The following is an 18,193-nucleotide window of genomic DNA, read 5'->3' on the forward strand; positions in this document are numbered from 1 at the left end:
CCGAGAGTGATCTTCGGTGAATGTCATACAACATGAGTAGTATTATGTTGTGGACAAGTGCCACTAACATCTAAGTGAATTAACCTCAACAACTTTGTGATTCTTTCTTCTTTCCAAAAGAATAAAGATTCGAACATTTCGCCTCTATACAATTTTAACAAGAAGGTATTGGATCCGGATCTAACGATCCAAAGCATCCATCTATGACCAACTCGTAACTTATGTTTTAGAGGTATCACAACTCAGTTGGGATTAGTCACTACCTTGTAACCTTTTGGGTTTTAAGCATCGTTATATTCTTAAACAGTTAACACTACCACATCATCTCTACTATAGAGACAACCAATTAAATTACAATAATCTAATTATTGATTAATAAAGAACAATGTTTTGTCAAACAAAACATTCATCCATCTCTACTATAGTGACGGATTTAAGTTCCTTAAAATTGGAATGTAAAGACAATCTTTAGTATTTTCCAATTTCTTTGGTAGTTCATATGAGGAAGTAAGTACAATCCGCTTTCGCAGAGATCTATATTCGATTCACGTTTGGAATGTGAAGTACTTTCTCTTCTCTCATTAATCTTCTACTTCTTATTAGCACACTTTTACAACAATTGTAAAAACATAGTTACTAATACAGAATCATGCATTCAAGTAGAAGAACCAACTGTTATGAACTTTTCAAGAACATTTTACAACACCTTCAAAAAGGTGTGTTCTTGACACTTGCAAGACATTTCTTGCAAATACCCCTTCCAATGTCCATCATTTCATAAAGAAAGTTTGTTCCCTTGGAGTTATTTTGCCTTCTTCATTTGACTTCCCTTTTGATTACAATAGTCATGGTCCCTAAACTCCCACTATCTCTCTTGAAACTCATTTCAAATGTGTTATACACATCAAACGATTTGGAGAGCGTGCGGTTATTGTTCACTATATAGTTTACAATAAACTTAGTGAACCATTAGGATAGGGACACAAAGGTGAAGTCTTTGCCTACTTTCCGTCTCGTTAAGTGGTTTAATACTTCAACACTCAATGATTCAAAATCATCATAAGTCCATATAAATGGACTATTTTTGTCAACCAACCATTATGTTCTAAACATAATAACAAACTTTCAAGAGTTGTTCAAGGCAACTCTCATTTCTTCATACAACAATTTGTAAGTGAAGAATCATGGCACATAAAGTGTCCATGCCCTTGTGCTTACTTCTCAAGTTCCTTGTTCGTGTAACAAAGAGACAAGCACTAAAGTTTGTGTTGATTAAGGGTTGTTCAAAGCAACTCTTATTTCTTCATACAACAATTTGTATTTGAAGAATTATGACATTAAAAGTGTTGTCCTTCTCATGTTAGACTTATCTAACATATTCTTCCAATGATACATTATCAATAGGAAGATTGTGAGGATGAGACTACTTAGTTACATCTACAAGCCATTAAAGACAATCTATGGGATTGTAGAACTAAGTCCGGAAATTAAAGCATTCGGCTTTTCTTTGTCAAGTTTTGGATAGCGTTTGCAAATATATTGGTAAACAAATACATAACGAATATAAATTGATTGATTTTAAGCCATTTGATTCGGGTCTTTAAATCAAATAGCACCACCCACTATTTTTAGCAAATTCCATATCCCTCATCGGAATTCGAGAGTTTTGGAGGAAACTCTTAGTAGGGTATGGGAGGCTCACTATTACCAAGCCCACCTCACGATGATACGATATCGGCTAGCATTAATAATAATGAGAGAGTACGCTTACTCATTTGCATCTCTTGCAAGTACCCATCTTATTTGGCCTCTAGAGAATGTTGCCTCACAATGATATGATATCGGCGCCATTGCACTTAGTTAAGTTATTCCCACCATGCTTAGTTCATGAAGGGGTTCAAGAATAGCCTCACAATGATATGATGTTGGCCATCCTCGTTGCCTACACTCACCTCATCATATGCGTATAGACTCCTCCTGAGTGTAAGCATGCACTTTGTACTCCCCCATGATAGGGTGAAGCCGGTGTACAAGTCACAAACGATTGGAGCCTACCACGGTGGAAGGCCACGAAGAGATATTCAAAGCATCTCTCGCTTATCAACTTAATAATGGTTTGGTTGAGGGTTTTAGGTCTCATCACATAAATATTCATTTTAATCTAATTAAAACAATTTTCGTCCTATTACAACTATTGGTCCATTTGATTGATTTAGTTGTATATAATACTCCCACTAAGCTTTTAAAACGGTTTTTAAAGCAAGAGTATATGATACTACTAACATAAGGTTTGCATTCATTGATGGACTATATAGTTGCCTTAGGGCCTTAGGATGACTATGAACCTTTGATTCGATTCAACACGAGCCTAGTGTTGAATCTCGGTCTAGGGATGGTGATTGATTTTAGTTACGCGTTTAATCACATTAAGGTGTGTTGTCTTATTGGGCGTTGGACCCAACTACTCCAATTTCATGCATATCGAATAAAACAAGAAAGGAGTACTTCAAAGTAAATAAGAGCTTATGCTCTTTTACAACAATTGATCAAATCAAATTACTTTAAAGTAAAGAAGAGCTTATGCTCTTTTACAACAATTGATCATATCAAATTACAACCAAAATTTAATCTACACATTCCCATGGTTCAAACAAATTTGAAACGGCCATTCACATAGCTCAATTATCGTAGGCTAAGGTTCATAATCACCCTTTCTTTAATTAATTAACGCTTTAACTAATTAAACTTGAATGCAACATTTTCATTTGGTTTTTGTATCCATAGAATTGATTTAAATGGAGCTAAATGAAATGAAAATCCAATTCTCATTTAAAGAGACAAAACAATTTTGTTCTCTACCTAATTTGGGCCAAAATGCTATGACCTCAACTTTTGGGCCATTTTGCAAAACTTAAACTTTTGGGGTCACTTTGTAAAAACACAAAAGTCCACTACTTCATGTAATTACAACTAGAACCCAAAAAATTTCCACAAAAGCTAAACCTTCATTAAAGGAGCAAAACAATTTGTCCTTTTAGTGATTTTGGACCTTTACGTAAAAATGTAAACTTTTGGGTCAAAGTACAAATACACAAAAGTATCAAAACTTTATGTAATTGCATGAAAGCCCCACAAGGACCCTAATTGAGTAGGGTGGCCGGCCATTGAAGCAAAGTATTAAAAAAAATTTCAAAGTTTTTGTAAGTGGGATGTGTGAAATGGAATAAATCATTACACACCTACCCACTAAAATTTCTTTAATTTTTCAAAATAAATATCTAATGTATTTAAACATAAGAAATATTTCAAAACAAAAACTTTATGAAATAAATCAAAACTTTGAATCAAAACACCAAACCTTTTGTTCTTGGCAAGAACATATCAAGAACAATGAAGAACATCCATGAAAACCCATAAGAGCTCCATGAACATTCTTCACCCAAAAACATACCAAAACCACTCAAACTTAAGGGAAATAACATACAACCATACTAGGGTACATAGGGGTTCCAAAAGTCACTTTAAAACACTTTTAACAAGTCAAACAAGAACCCAAAAATCCACCCTTTGGATTTGGCCGAATTTCCCCAAAAACATGGCACCAAATTTTAGCTCCAAAATTCATGCTCATATGAACTACATCTACAACATTTGAGATGGCAAATTTTCTAACAAAATTTACATTCAAAGAAGCAAGAATAAAGCTTGTAACAATTACAACATTCAAATCACAAACTATGAACTACAAAACCCAAAAGGATTCACCAACTACTAGACTTAGGCTCTTGATACCACTTGAAGGAAGATTTGTGAAAAACAAGTTCATTTGAGCAACATCAACAACATGCAATTAACAATTAAAAGGCGGAATCATGTTTATAAGCACTCAAAAACAAAACTTAACCCATGAACTTCAAAGCCTAGTAGATAGGTGAACCAAGACTCAACTCAAAACAAAGTGAGTTGAGAAATCAATACCTTTGTAGATTCCTCTTTGCATAAGCAAAGGCTAATCACCCAAAGAGAGCGCCTTCATTCCTTGCATCTTAGATCCATGGATTTGGATGGATGAAAAGGTTTCTCCAAAGTTCCCAAAATTGAGAACCTCTAATGATTCATCACCAAGGCATAATGAAGAAGAAATGAGTGACCTTGGAGGAGTTTGATTGCTAGATGATCCCTCCAAGGTGGCCGAAATTTTAGAGAGAAAGGAGAGCTTGTGTTCTCATCCTTTCCCCAAAAATAACCCTTAGTAAATTTTAGGCTATAAAGTCCTTTATATAGTCCCTTCAAATAAGTGACCTAATGGACCAAAAGCCCTATTCTTTTACACATGGCCGGCCTATAGGTTTATTGGGCTTTCAAGCCCTTTGTTTATTCAAGTTGTCATACAACTTGAGTTAATGGGCTTGACATTCAAATCCCATTGGGCCTTGCGGCCCAAAACTAACCCGAGGTCTTTAACGAACTTATTCGTTTGATTAATTAACATATTAATTAATCCTAGATTTAGATAAATAATTAAACCATTTAATTATTCTTACTCATCTCCGTTGTTTCTTCAAACTCTACCTTACTCGGTGAACGATCCATTAGGTTCCTTTTAGCGAGGCAGTGGGCGATTAAAACTCTTTCTAATCGATTGTGAATTGAAACTTACTTTCAATTCTCCCGTTAGTGATAATACACTTTTAGGGCTTCCACAAACCATGGTTGACGCCTAGCAGCATGTCATGGTTACCCAAGCTAATCAGAAAAGGTGGAGAACCTATTCAGTTTTAGGATTACAAATGCAATACGGTCTTTCTCTAATACAATACTCTTGACCACATTGTTTGGTTTGATAGTTTATTCATGTCTACTATCCAATGTGAGTCTTGTGCTTATATGATTACCTTGAATGTGATTTGGAACACATTCCTAAATCTCATTCATACTTTGGCCAAAGATTCTCAATCATATCATAGAGTATTCTCCCTCAAACAGTTTGAAGGTTAGAGATCCCTTGTTGCGCATTCACTTGCCTCCATGGCTAAGTGGCTTAACCCCAACGATGCCATGGACACCCTCCTGATGGAGTGACTTTGACATAATCAAAGAATAAGGACCTAACCACAAGACAACTGTGATGCCTCAGGTCAAAAGACTAATTTGCATTATCCCAACCATGAGTTCTCATGTGACATGAATATGAGAACTCTTCGTTGATCGTGTTCAGTGAACTCATTCTCTATTGAGCACCTACGTACTTGTCTTGATGTCACACACACCAATGACTCGAGACTAGTCACTCTCCCTGAGAGAAGACATAGCACGTACTGATCTTAACGGACTGTGAATGCCCAATTGACAATCCTAGGATCAGGAACGTTTAGGATGTGTCAACGAAAGAATGGTCTCATGAATCTAACTTCTTTAGATCGCATTCTTCCAATCACATATTCCTTGGACTTATCGTTTAAGCATATAACATTTATATGAGACGGCTCAAACAATAATCTTTGCCCTTTACATTTAAACTACATTAGTTTGAAATGTCCGTAAAGTATCATCATATGATTGGTTTTAGGGCACATTTCCAACACCTATATCTCGTACAAGACTTAATTCGTTTGCTACAATTTCCTTTATTGTTGTTAAAATTCGTCCAAAAATCCCCTTTAGTTCTTATTTTGTGTTAGTCTAGTTTAGTTTTCAGTTTTTAAATTTAATTTGTGTTGATTAGCATCCCTCCTAATCCCCGTCCTAGAACGATCCCTACTTGCTCATACTACAATCGTCTAAATTATAGGGTTTAATTTGTGCGTTAGTTTCTACCACATCAAGTGCTAGTGCTATTTTTGCTTACAATAACCTTGTGTGATGCAAGTATAAGTATTCATCGAAAAAGAAGACATGTAAGAGTGAAAAATTTCTTGCAACTGAATGGAACATTGTTCACGCTTACCCTTCACTCCAAATCCAAGAACGATGATCTTGGTGAGAAAGTGATCCCCTTCAATAGTTCCTGGGAATTCGATTTTATTCCTCATTTCTTTGGCGCAACATTATACTTCTGTGATTTTACATGGCCGGGTCAATTTTAGTGGTTTAATGTATATAATGATGACAGAGACATCGACCGTGCTAGTAAGTTCGAGTGGAGTATATATCCTCCAGGCCCATGTAGGGTTAATTGGTTCAACAAGTCAATTGTCGAGGGGACATGCTACCATTGGAACGGTGAAGCTCTTTAGACGCAAAACATGTAAACTTGACACTCTAATATGGGTGGGTTCCACTATTGTACACAGGACCTATATATCTGTAGTGGATAGGGGAATGTGATTAGTTTTGTGTGTCTAAATATATATCGTACAAGTATCTTCAACAAATAATAAAAAAGTACGATAGTGTTCCTCTTTCTGATTTTTTTTTCTTTCTTTTCCTTGGTTCAATGAGTTTGGATGTGTTGGATGCCGTGATAACATATTTGATGAGAACTGAAAAGATAAGATAGCTAGGGAGGATGAACGAGGAAAAGGAAGGGAGAACAAAGAGTTTAATAGGAACGATAGAATTAATGAAAAAGAGTTAGTGAGATAGGATAGATAATTAAAAATCTTAATTACAAGGTTTTTGAGAATTTTGTTGCCAAACCAAAATTATTCAAATAAATTAAATTAATTGGACTAATTACGGTCTAATGGTATTCCTCTTCACTTGTAAGTGAAATGTCTTAGGTTCTAGTTTGAACCACATTATTGCTAGCCCATTATGAGACTAAGCCCACCCCCTCCCCTTAGTGTAGGTAATATTGTTTGTTTGATGGTATCACAGACCGCTCCAATATGGATTATATCAGGGGGTGCCATTTTTATTTACACACATTTTGTAGGATTCGCTTCGTAACTTTTGTTCAAGTATCTAAACCATTTGTATTTCAATTCACCATTCATAAATCATTTTTGCAGAAAGTCACACAAATTTAAAACAATTAAAATATTCAGTTGTAACAAAAAAAAAAAGTACTAATACAGTTTTGCAATGAATTAAAATGAACGAATATTGTGATCAAAACAATTCCACACTCTCTCTACATGTCCAAACAATCCCTCCTTAGCCGTGACTGTGCCGCTGCCTAAGAGTATCTCCATTGGAGTCCCTAAATAGGGACAACCACCGCATAAAATGGGTATAAAACAAATATACGAACATTGTAGCAAACAGGTGCATTAATATCATGTACCAAAAATATTCTCATATGTTGTTGGTAATTTGCCCATAATAGTAGGTACATTAATAGCAAGTTAATAAATTATGTACGTAATTACCAATTTACCTACATTTTTTTATGTAAACCAAATAATGTAGAGTCTAGACTGTACTAGCTATAAGTATCCGTGCATTGTTGCAAGTTTCAAAACACGATTTCATCGTGTATCAAAGACTTGAAAAATGGTTTTGCAAAATAGCAACAATACTGATAACAGATAAATTGGAAAAGCTTTGTAGAGAAAATGTTCAATTTTGTGAAATTAGGGACAAACAGGAAAGTTTTCAATTGAATTACAACAGTTAGAACTGTGTTTAGACCAGCATGATCATATTTACATACAAAAAATCAACAAATATTTTCATATATTTTCATATGGAGATAAAAAAAAAAATTACAGCTATATATTCTGCTTTAACAGCCCTATGTGTCCTAAAAACTAAACCAGCTTCTGTACAAAATTAACAAATGTTGGTACATGGCGGTACATAAAATATTGTCTAATTCTGAGCAAAAAGGGATATTTACAAACTACTAAACATGTTAGATATTGTTCAACATATAGTAACAAAAGATGCAAAATATTCTTCAACAGAGTAGAAAAAGTGTTGTTTGCAGCAGTTTCATGAGTGTTGACATTGACAAACCAAGCTGCACAGAGAAAAAAAGAATGGAAAGCATTTAGACAGTGATTAGAGTCACATTGAAGCAGATCCAAAGCAAAAGATTGAGCAAAATGAAAGCATACTTACTTAGTCCTAATTTTAAAGCGATGGTATTTGTTTTTGTAGCAGTCGGAGGCAATTTTTTGTTTTTCAGCGACTTGATAGGGATTTCATCAAGTTCCTTTGGGTCGACCTCTAAAATTTCTTCTCCCTCACTGTTTTAAATGAGTATACCAAATGAGCATATTTGATTGCACAGAAGGTAGAAAATGTTACCTAAATATAATTCATTGTATTGTTTACTTAGAAAATTTTTCTTAGAAAAAAAAAAGAAAGAAAGATGTTTCATAGGCATATTTCAAACAAAGCAAGATTGGTAGAAGATGTCAATTTTGTAACACAGAGAAGTAAAACGAAAGCATCAGATTTGATGATAGCATGGAAGTCGAATCCAAACTTGTGCTCACTACCAATAAAAAAGGCTTTCCTCACAGATTCCCTCTTTCCTTTATGTGATTGACCGCTTGTTCCAAGTGGGAAGGTCGAAGATTGTGGCAACCCGTCCCAAATTTTACGATTTTATAAATTTTAAAAGTGTAAGTTGACCAAAATGCCCTTAGAAGAGAGATTGTTGAATTTCTTTCGTGATGCATATGAGCTATTAACTTACCGTATTCTCGAAGTACTCAACGGTACAGACACATAGGTGCAAACAGAACTAAATTTGGAGTTACGACGAAGATTTTACAAACTACGGAGCATGATGGGCGTTCTGGTAAATTCACGTTACTGGAGATATTTTTTGTATTTTCTTTGGTGACTTTAAGCTGCATGCCAAGTGGGGCCCACACCACTCTTCGCCTCATTCCCATGTCTCCTTTCACTATCTCAGCTCCTCATTTTCTCTCCAACTCTCTTTCGAACCTCTATCTCTCTAACTCTCTCTTTCCCCTCATCTCCCTATCTCTGCTATTCTCTATAAACACAAAGGCAACGACATCACATTGACTCCGGCAATCTTGACAAAACCATCCATTTGTTGTAGGCCTAACAACAAGTCACCATCAACTCTAATACTCCATCAACAATCTCTCAAACTCTCTCTGCACTCTCTGTGCATAGTAACACCGAACCATCACCACTCGACTACTTTGGCGAGCTAGACCATCGGACCACCACCGTGCCTTGTCCTTCCCTATCTCTGTTAAGCTTAGACATGAACATCAAACCCAGACATGGAACTTGCATTGTACAGTGGCCATTGCCACTATTCATCATCTTCTCCGACAAGTTCTCGTCGATTCTGACTAAGGTAGGCCTCAGGAACACTCTCTTTCCCTTCTTATTTGATGTTTGTGGAAGATCTTAGGATTTTGCACTTGTTTTGGTAGGGTTTGGAGATTGTAGGGACAAAGGGGAGACTTTCCCCAGTTTTCTGGGAAAGCACAACCGTGGCCATTTGACCACTTTCATACCAAATTCCCGGCCAACATCGACCATGATTGGCTTCCAATAGGTATAGTTCAATTCCTACATTTTTGGCTTCAAGTTGGTTTTTGTATCATCAGATTTAGTTAAGAAATGAGGTAGTTTGGATATCTAAAAGTTAGGCTTGCAACCTGCAAAAACTGTAGGTTTCGTGAAGAAGGCGCGTGGGCGCGCATGGGAAGCCACAACGTGGTGGCACATGGGTGCCAGTGCAGCCACCTTGTGACAGGGTGTGCGGTGGTGTGTGGAGGAACTAGAGGTCCCTCCTTAGGTTTCTCGACATGCTGAATCTGAATCCGCCCTTTGTTTTCCAAAATTCGACCGTTTTAAAATAGTTTCTTTATTAGTCGTACTTTACACGAAAATGCGTGTATACGTTAGTATGTTATATATTTACATAAATGGTCTCATTTCTACGTGAAAAGCATCTCAAGGATCTTCGATGCCCGTGAGCCGGGTTTGACTTGACGATATGATTTGCGAGTGGGTCCTTTCTTTGATATATACATATATTTGTTTAGTTTCCATATATACATCTAATAATGAATTTTCTATATGACAGCCATAATTAAATTAACGTTTAAAGGAATGACGTAACGATGAGAATTAGGAAGTCATTATAAATCTTACAGGATGCCTTAATTAAATTTACGGCTATGAATAATATTATGTTGACTAGAATTATCAAATCACTTGGCATGACTATATTTATGTTATCTGCTCATCGTTTACAGCACCGGTGTTAGTACTCGCCCGGGCCAGGGCCAATCTTTTACGTGTATGTTCACATCGCACCGTATGCTCACTTTGGATCCATTGTAAGTGCCAGTCTTGTACTAGATTGCTATAGGCAATTAGGACTCGTATGTGATGTGTATAGAGCTAGTCTTCACATGATTGTAGTAATAGAGCGTAAATCATTACTTCACCCAGTCCTGTTCATGTCAGAATACCTCTCCATGAGTTCATTGATGACATCCAATGGTTAGGTTTGGGATATCACTTTGAAAATGACATAGGAAGAGCCCTTAATAAGATATTGAACAATATTATTGATGACCAAGGAATATACCAGAGTCTCCACTTCACTTGTATCAGCTTCAGGCTCCTTAGATAACATGGGTTTGAGGTCTCCCAAAGGTAAGTAATACGTGAATTTTTTGTTATAACCAAGATAATCCACAAATAAAGACATTATATATAGAACTTTCAAATGTACTTCTAGTCATAACTTGTATACAACTCATATGTATTCAGGAGCTTCACGGACGATAATAGAAGTTTCAAGGCATGGCTTTGCAAGGATGTAAAAGTGCCTCTGCTTCCCAATTCAGTACCGGAGACAAAAAACAAGAAATTTTAGGGTAGTAAACTAAGATTAACCCAAAAAAAATTAAACACACCAAAAAGAAGTACTTCACCAAACTTCGTCTGCCATTGTAAATGCCATGTCAGTCCTTTCTCACTCATCTACAAAACACATGAATCTATACAGCTAGCTTGAAGACCCCCTCTCATAAAAGCCGATAAATTGGTTCAGATACAATTTATTGCATTCAACTGGACCAATCTCCCCCATCCATTTCTGTTTCTGGTTGTTAGTTATCACATTCACCAAAAGCCACTTCAGTTCTTATGTTTTAACAAGCTTGCTAGCTTAGTTGGGCAAAAGGGTCGATGGCTTTCGTAGTGAAGGTTGAGGAATCGAGGCCAGCTGCCGACGAGAGGCCGTCCGCTGGGCCGGTGTATCGGGGCATTTACGCTAAAGATGGTCTCATGGAGTTGCCGGAGGGGTTGGAATCTCCTTGGCAGTTTTTAAGGTACTTGCTTTTGTTTCGTCTTGTTAAAATTTGATGTGCGTTATGGGATCAAAGTAATGCACGTTAGATTGAGTGTCACATTTTTCTTCAGAAAGGCAGTTGTTGTGAAAAAATGGACAGATAAGTCAACTTTCTCAGAAAAATGTAGAGGAAATCATCTTAAAAAAGTATTAAAAAAGTGGACCATGCAGGTCTCAAACCTGCAACCTTTGCGTTATTAGCACCACGCTCTAACCAGCTGAGCTAATAGGCCATATAACAGGCTATAATTATTAATAAGTACATGAAACTCTGGTCTAACTTGCAGTGACTCTGCTAAGAAGTATCCAAACAACCCAATGCTTGGGCGGCGCGAAGTCACAGACACAAAGGTAAAGCTTCCATTTGAGCGAAAATAGCACCAACGCATTGAAACCCGTGATCTAATCTTTCCGACTAAGATTACCAAAACCCAATTTTCAGTTTCTTTTTTTTTTTTTTTTTTTTTTTAAAACTGGAAATGGCAGGTGGGTCCCTATGTGTGGCTTACGTACCAAGAAGTTTATGATTCTGCCATTCGAATTGGTTCAGCCATCAGAAGCCGGGGTGTTAATCCTGTAAGTTGCATGCCAATTAAGTATATTTACTGTAGAGCTCAAACACTAATCACTTAGTAAGTTAATACAACGCTAATTATGAATTTTATATGGCTTAATATGTTGATGTGATCCATAGTTTGCCTTTGGACTAATACTGTTACTCGAAGTTGACGTAAAAATGGCAGTGACAATTATTAAAAGAAAAGGAACCAAATTTAAGTTTGGTTTTATTTTTCTCCCTCAAAAATGTTTACAGGGGGATCGTTGCGGTATATATGGATCAAACTGCCCCCAGTGGCTTACTACAATGGAGGTAACGCTGTATTTCCTGTCTTTGTGATTGGATCTTCGTGTCTATACATTCCATGCCTTGAAATGCTTGTTAATATTGAGATCGAATTTTGTGACTGGTTGAGTAAATTTTCCTGATTTTGGTGACTGGATGTGACGTTCTGCGGTAATGCTTATATGTTTTGTTCCTGTTTTATAGGCCTGTAATAGCCAAGCCATAACATATGTTCCACTCTATGACACGCTTGGTATGTTTTTCCTTCTCTTTCTTCTATAGAACTCGGTGTGTAAATCACCATGACTTTCTGAATACCTTAATATTTTCTACGTTAATATCATTTCCACGGGCAATTAGACTTTGATGATGGTGATTGAGTTTGATTAAATATAGCCGATTAACTTCACACGGTTGTTCAAGTTACAGGTGCAAATGCAGTTGAGTTCATCATCAATCATGCTGAAGTTTCAATAGCTTTTGTTCAAGACAACAAACTCCCTTCTGTAAGTTTGCTTTCTATCTATTTCCTTAAGTACAAATGTTCAAGGCTATCGATGTCATATACTTTGGTACTAAAAGCATCCTAATGCAACACTGTGGTACCAAAACCTCAGATTTAATACTTTGATGACCGCCTTACTTAATTTCCCCATACATGTGGTATTTTGTTTGAATTTCAGTTTTTTCTCTTGATTTCTTAACGTTCTTGCTCATACGGTAATGCTTTGTGCAGGTTCTGTCATGCCTTCCAAATTGTTCTACCAATTTAAAAAGTAAGTCATATTCTATTCCCTTAAAGAGTTGGAATTTGTGGTGCAACTGCTGCAGATTGTAACTCATTTATGCATTTTTCTTTTTGCAGCAATTGTCAGTTTTGCAAATGTTTCTAGCACTCAAAAGGAGGAAGCTGAGGGACTAGGGGTATCTTGTTTTTCTTGGGAGGAATTCTCTCAGTCGGTAAGTTGTTTATGCTTTCTTTCTAATGTAAATCCCTTCGCTGGTAAAGGATTCGCCAACTTCATTTTCAATAATGTAAAATGACCTCTTCACTCCTTTTCTCAGGGAAATGCAGATTGTGAACTACCTCAGAAACGGAAGACTGACATTTGCACAATAATGTATACAAGTGGAACAACTGGAGAACCAAAAGGTGTAATTATTAGTAACGGAGCAATTCTGGCAGAAGTATTGTCTGTGGAGCAACTACTTTTTCTAACAGATAGAGTGGTAAACAACTGAGCACACTAGTTCCTGGCCTCTTTAAAATATATCTCTGGAGTTTTCAAATTAGTGATTTTTCTACCTCTTAAAGTTAAATTAGAAAAAAGGGAGGATAGCTCCTGCCACTTTTCATGCTTATTTTGGGTGTGATTTGGTGATGGGCGTTTTGAGTAGTTATATCATCACCAGGTTCTTCTCTGCCTACGCTTGGTCGTGAACTAACGTATACTAACATCAATGTATGTGATGTTTATGTTAGTAAAAGCAAATTATTTATTTTGCTAAAGAATTGCTTCTCATGTAAGTTTTTGGTGTTCTGTTTTCCCAATGCCAATATCAAGCTCCTTCTGTTTCCTGCGTCAATACATCGTGAATGAAGTTATATTCTGAAATAAAAGTTCGGGCCATTATTTGTTGTCAAACCCACGTGGTGCCTGTTTAGTAATATGTTGCTAAGTAAGTCATCCCGTACTTGAACCTAGACTGCTTCCCCTGCCCATCCCAATGCCACTCAAGGGTGCTCATTTGCAGAAGCTTCCCTTTTCTGAGTTCTGTGACTACAATATGAGATCAAAATTATTTCCTTTTGCTAATCACAGTGATTGACACTAAAATACTCATCTCATGAAATAAATTCTATTACAGTGTACGGAAGAAGATTCATATTTTTCCTTTCTTCCGTTGGCCCATATATATGACCAAATAATGGAGAGCTATTGCATCTACAAAGGATCCTCCGTAGGCTTCTGGCGAGGAGTAAGTATATAAGACTCATATCTTTCTAAGTTTTCTGATTTCTTAAATTTCTGTAACTTGTCTCTAAAGTGATTTCTTTCTTGAGCCTGCAGGATATCAGATTTCTACTCGAGGACCTTCAGGAACTAAGGCCTACTATGTTTTGTGGGGTGCCTAGAGTGTATGATCGCATATATTCTGGTAAAATATACGTCATACTGATTCAGCCAAATTACCGTCTTTCGATTTTTCTTCTATTCTAAATAGTTGGCTTAAGCTTTGTGCTCACAGGTATTGTTAACAAAGTTTCATCTGGGGGTGTATTGAAGAAGACATTATTCCAATATGCTTATAACTAGTACGGTCATGATAAACTCCCCTCTTTCGTTTGCATTTGCATTCCTCCAATAAAACTAATGAAAGATTTCATTGACAGCAAGTTGGCGAATCTGGAAAAGGGTCTCCCACAAGAAAAAGCAGCACCTCTCTTGGACAAACTTGTCTTTGATAAGGTCTGTCGTTGCATCCTTCACCATTCCATTCGGATATAGCTATTAACATTCTAACAAATTGTTAATTGTGGTAGATAAAACAAGTATTGGGGGGACGAGTTCGTCTATTGTTGTCTGGTGCTGCACCTTTGCCTAGGCATGTGGAGGAATTTTTGAGGGTCACCAGCTGCAGCACTTTATCCCAAGGATATGGTATGGTTGATTGCATATCTGCTCTATAGCATCTAAGAATGATATAAAGATCGTATGAATGGTGCTGCTAGAATCTAATTGACTAATCGACGTAGGTTTTATGGTGACCTTATTTTTAACTGCAATGGAAAGAAAAAATCATTGACCTAAATGAGTTCAATCTCTTCTTAGTCATGTTTTGAAAATTCAGTGATGCGAGCTTCTACTCATTCACAGTAGTTTATAAAAGTTCCCTTGAAAATGAAAATGAACCTTCCATCAAGTTGCTAAACTCATTTACATGTAGGCCTTACTGAAAGCTGTGGTGGCTGCTTCACGTCCATTAGCAATGTTTTTCCTATGATCGGAACTGTCGGTGTCCCTGTCACAACTATTGAAGCAAGGCTTGAGTCAGTGCCGGCAATGGGATATGATGCACTTTCCAGTGCGCCCCGTGGAGAAATTTGCCTGAGAGGAACAACCTTGTTTTCTGGTTACCATAAGCGAGAAGATCTAACAGAGGAAGTCCTTATTGATGGGTGGTTTCATACAGGTAAATTCTTAAACGGTCGGCCATAAAGTAGTCACTTGATGCCCAAGCTTATGTCTTGTTATTAAGATGTCAGCATTGGACATCTTAGAAATTCTTGTTGATCGCTGTATTGCACTGAAAAGTTAAGATGATTTTGATTGCATTTCAGGTGACATTGGAGAATGGCAGGCAGATGGATCAATGAAAATCATAGATAGGAAAAAGAATATATATAAACTATCGCAAGGTGAATATGTTGCCGTAGAAAACATTGAAGGCAAATACTTGCAATGTCCTCTTATCACATCGGTATGTTGCTAGTTTGCTACAGCCAGTGCATGTTAAATTATTTCTATACATTGGAACTCACCCCGTATTTGCCTCAATATATGAGTTTGTATTTGTTGGTCTTTTTAATTTGTGAGACCTCCCTTGTGTTTGTTTTCTAAATTCGTTGATGTATATCTTAACTTTCCTCTGGTCGACAGATTTGGGTTTATGGGAACAGCTTCGAGTCATTTCTTGTTGCTGTGGTGGTCCCTGACAGTAAGGCAATGGAGCATTGGGCAGCAGAGCATCACTTGACTGGTGATTTCAAATCATTATGTCAAAACCCGAAGGCAAGAAAGTACATTTTGGATGAGCTCAATAGTACTGGTCAGAAACAGCATGTATGTTGATAATATTTCACCCAATTCCCTGTTGCCAATTCCATTACATATATGTCAATACTCATCGAATTCGGAACACATTCCTGCAGCTTCGAGGTTTTGAGCTGTTAAAAGCAGTTCACTTGGAACCGAATCCCTTTGACATGGAGAGGGATCTCATAACTCCGACATTCAAACTGAAGAGACCACAGCTGCATAAATATTACAAGGTATGTATGCCGCCTTGTCTCTCTTTCTCAAACATGTCATGACTGGTGGCACCTTGAAGTACAAGGGCCAACCAGTTTTCCAAACACAATCCGCTCCATAACTCTCTGTCAAGCAAATACTAACATATTTTTGGAATATCATCTGCAGGACTGTATCGATAAACTTTACAGTGAAGGAAAGGGAGCAAGGCCGTGACAGCAATGTATACCATGTAGAAGAACTATGTAGAATAATGGCTATCTGCTACCCACAGAGACTCTGGACATGTCGGCTCCCCGTCTAAAGTTAGTTTGTGTGTATTCTAAACATAATATGAAAGTTGTGAATTGAGAAATCATATTGGTCACAGTTTCAGTTTGCGTCCAATATTGCACACAGACGCAGAAATGCAATATGCATTTTAGAGCACCTTCAGTCCTTGCCTATAAATATCAGATATTTGACGAGTGTGAGATGCTTCCTTCCCAAACCATATATATGCATGTGGAACTAGGGGTGAGTGGCTATTGGTTTGATTCGGTTTGACACAAAAAATATAACAGAATCAATCAACCTTCAACATTTCGGTTTTGACAATTACCACCATCAAAACCAAACCAACGCAAATCATTGTTAACCGGTTTGATTCGGTCGGTTTAAACCTATTCCAACACACCAATAGAAACTTTTATGCAACCGATCCAGCTGTAGTCTTGTTAGTTTTTCTCAACTTTCTTAACCCCCAACCGCCTACAACTTTTAACGAGGAAAAATTCTGCAACAAACCAAGTCTTTGTGTGACAACCGTTCCAAATTTTACGTTTTTATTTTATTTTAAAAGCGTGAATTTACGAAATTGCCCTAGAGGCAAGGACTTTGACTTCCATTGACCATCGACTTGAGAGATGTGGAACTTATTCTTTTAGCATATCCTCGTAGTACTCATTGGTACGAACGTATAGGCGAAAGCCGTTTGCGAGTCCGGATTATAACGGTATAGTTACGGACGTTCGAAATTGGTTATTCAAGGTTTAGTGTTTATTTAAATTAAATCCCCACAAACCCAATCAGAAATGGAGGGAGGAAAGAAAGAAAAAAAAAAAAAAAAAAAAAAAAAAAAAAAAAAGAAGGTGGTTCCCGTCCACCCGCACCCACCGTGGGTCTACTTTCCGAGGCCGATTCCGGCCAACTCCGGTGGAGTTTTTCGATGCCACCACCACCATCTTGAAGCTCTCATTCCCCTCTACAAAACCCACCCAAGAAACACCTTGATTAACCATGGGATGTGGAGGTTTGAGGCCACGAAAGTTGACGAAAATCAATGGTGCTCCGGCCACCCTTTTCGATTTTCCGGCAAATCGGCAAAGCGATGGCCGATGCCACCACTTGGGCTTTGTAGCCCATCATCCCAGGAGCAAAACCCAACCAACCTTGACCCCGTTGGACCACCGTAGACGACGAATCAACGTCGGGAAGTTTTAGGCACCCGCCGTCTTCGTGGGCAAAATCGACCATCTTCCGTCCATTTTTGGACTTCGTGGCAGGTATGAAAGTTGCTCCACTCACTGAGATCTTCATTTCTGTGAAGTTTGAGAATTTTTGAAAATAATTGGATTTTCCGGCGAGTCGGGACGGCCGACCGCCACCCGCGGCGGCGCGTGGCCAGTGAGCCGCCAATGCTATTTTTAGGCTATGTCGAATGTTTTGAATTCAGTTTTGTCATTTGAATGACGTATGTTGATAGTTGGAACCTAAATTCGTTACGATACGTTACTTGATAAAAATGTGAATCGATGATCCGACCGTTGGATCGTCACCAAAATTGGATACATTATAATACGTAATATTTAAAGATCATAGGAATTTACGTATCGCGAATCCAACTTACGGATCTTCCTGAATTGGATTTGTAAGTTAGTAAAATAAATGTTCACGGCCACTTGTTTTAAGCAATTGGCGGAGATCTGACCGTTGGATCGTAATGAAATTTTAATATGTTATTCTAGAAATATATTGTGGATCGTTGGGAGTTGCGGATTGGAAATCTGATATGCGGATCTTCCGAGT

The 18,193-nt window shown here is 37.4% G+C and overlaps 1 protein-coding gene across 1 annotated transcript; it reads left to right on the forward strand.

Moving 5' to 3' along the window:
* The first annotated feature begins 10,961 nt into the window (after window positions 1–10,961).
* On the forward strand, window positions 10,962–16,593 carry LOC103937588 (probable CoA ligase CCL6). The gene is made up of 19 exons (XM_009347538.3): window positions 10,962–11,228; window positions 11,536–11,599; window positions 11,735–11,824; window positions 12,063–12,119; window positions 12,297–12,345; window positions 12,522–12,598; window positions 12,829–12,868; window positions 12,958–13,052; window positions 13,158–13,322; window positions 13,962–14,072; window positions 14,165–14,252; window positions 14,343–14,409; window positions 14,488–14,563; window positions 14,638–14,755; window positions 15,042–15,287; window positions 15,436–15,575; window positions 15,755–15,937; window positions 16,027–16,146; window positions 16,295–16,593. Exons 1-19 carry the CDS (start codon window positions 11,086–11,088, stop codon window positions 16,340–16,342), a joined length of 1,977 nt encoding a protein of 658 aa, XP_009345813.1. The 5' UTR covers window positions 10,962–11,085; the 3' UTR covers window positions 16,343–16,593.
* The last annotated feature ends 1,600 nt before the right edge of the window (window positions 16,594–18,193 follow it).

This window comes from the organism of the source record quoted next, unplaced genomic scaffold, assembly GCF_019419815.1.
Source record: "Pyrus x bretschneideri cultivar Hongxiangsu unplaced genomic scaffold, Pyrus_bretschneideri_v1 Contig70, whole genome shotgun sequence".
In the NCBI taxonomy this organism is placed as follows: Eukaryota; Viridiplantae; Streptophyta; class Magnoliopsida; order Rosales; family Rosaceae; genus Pyrus; species Pyrus x bretschneideri.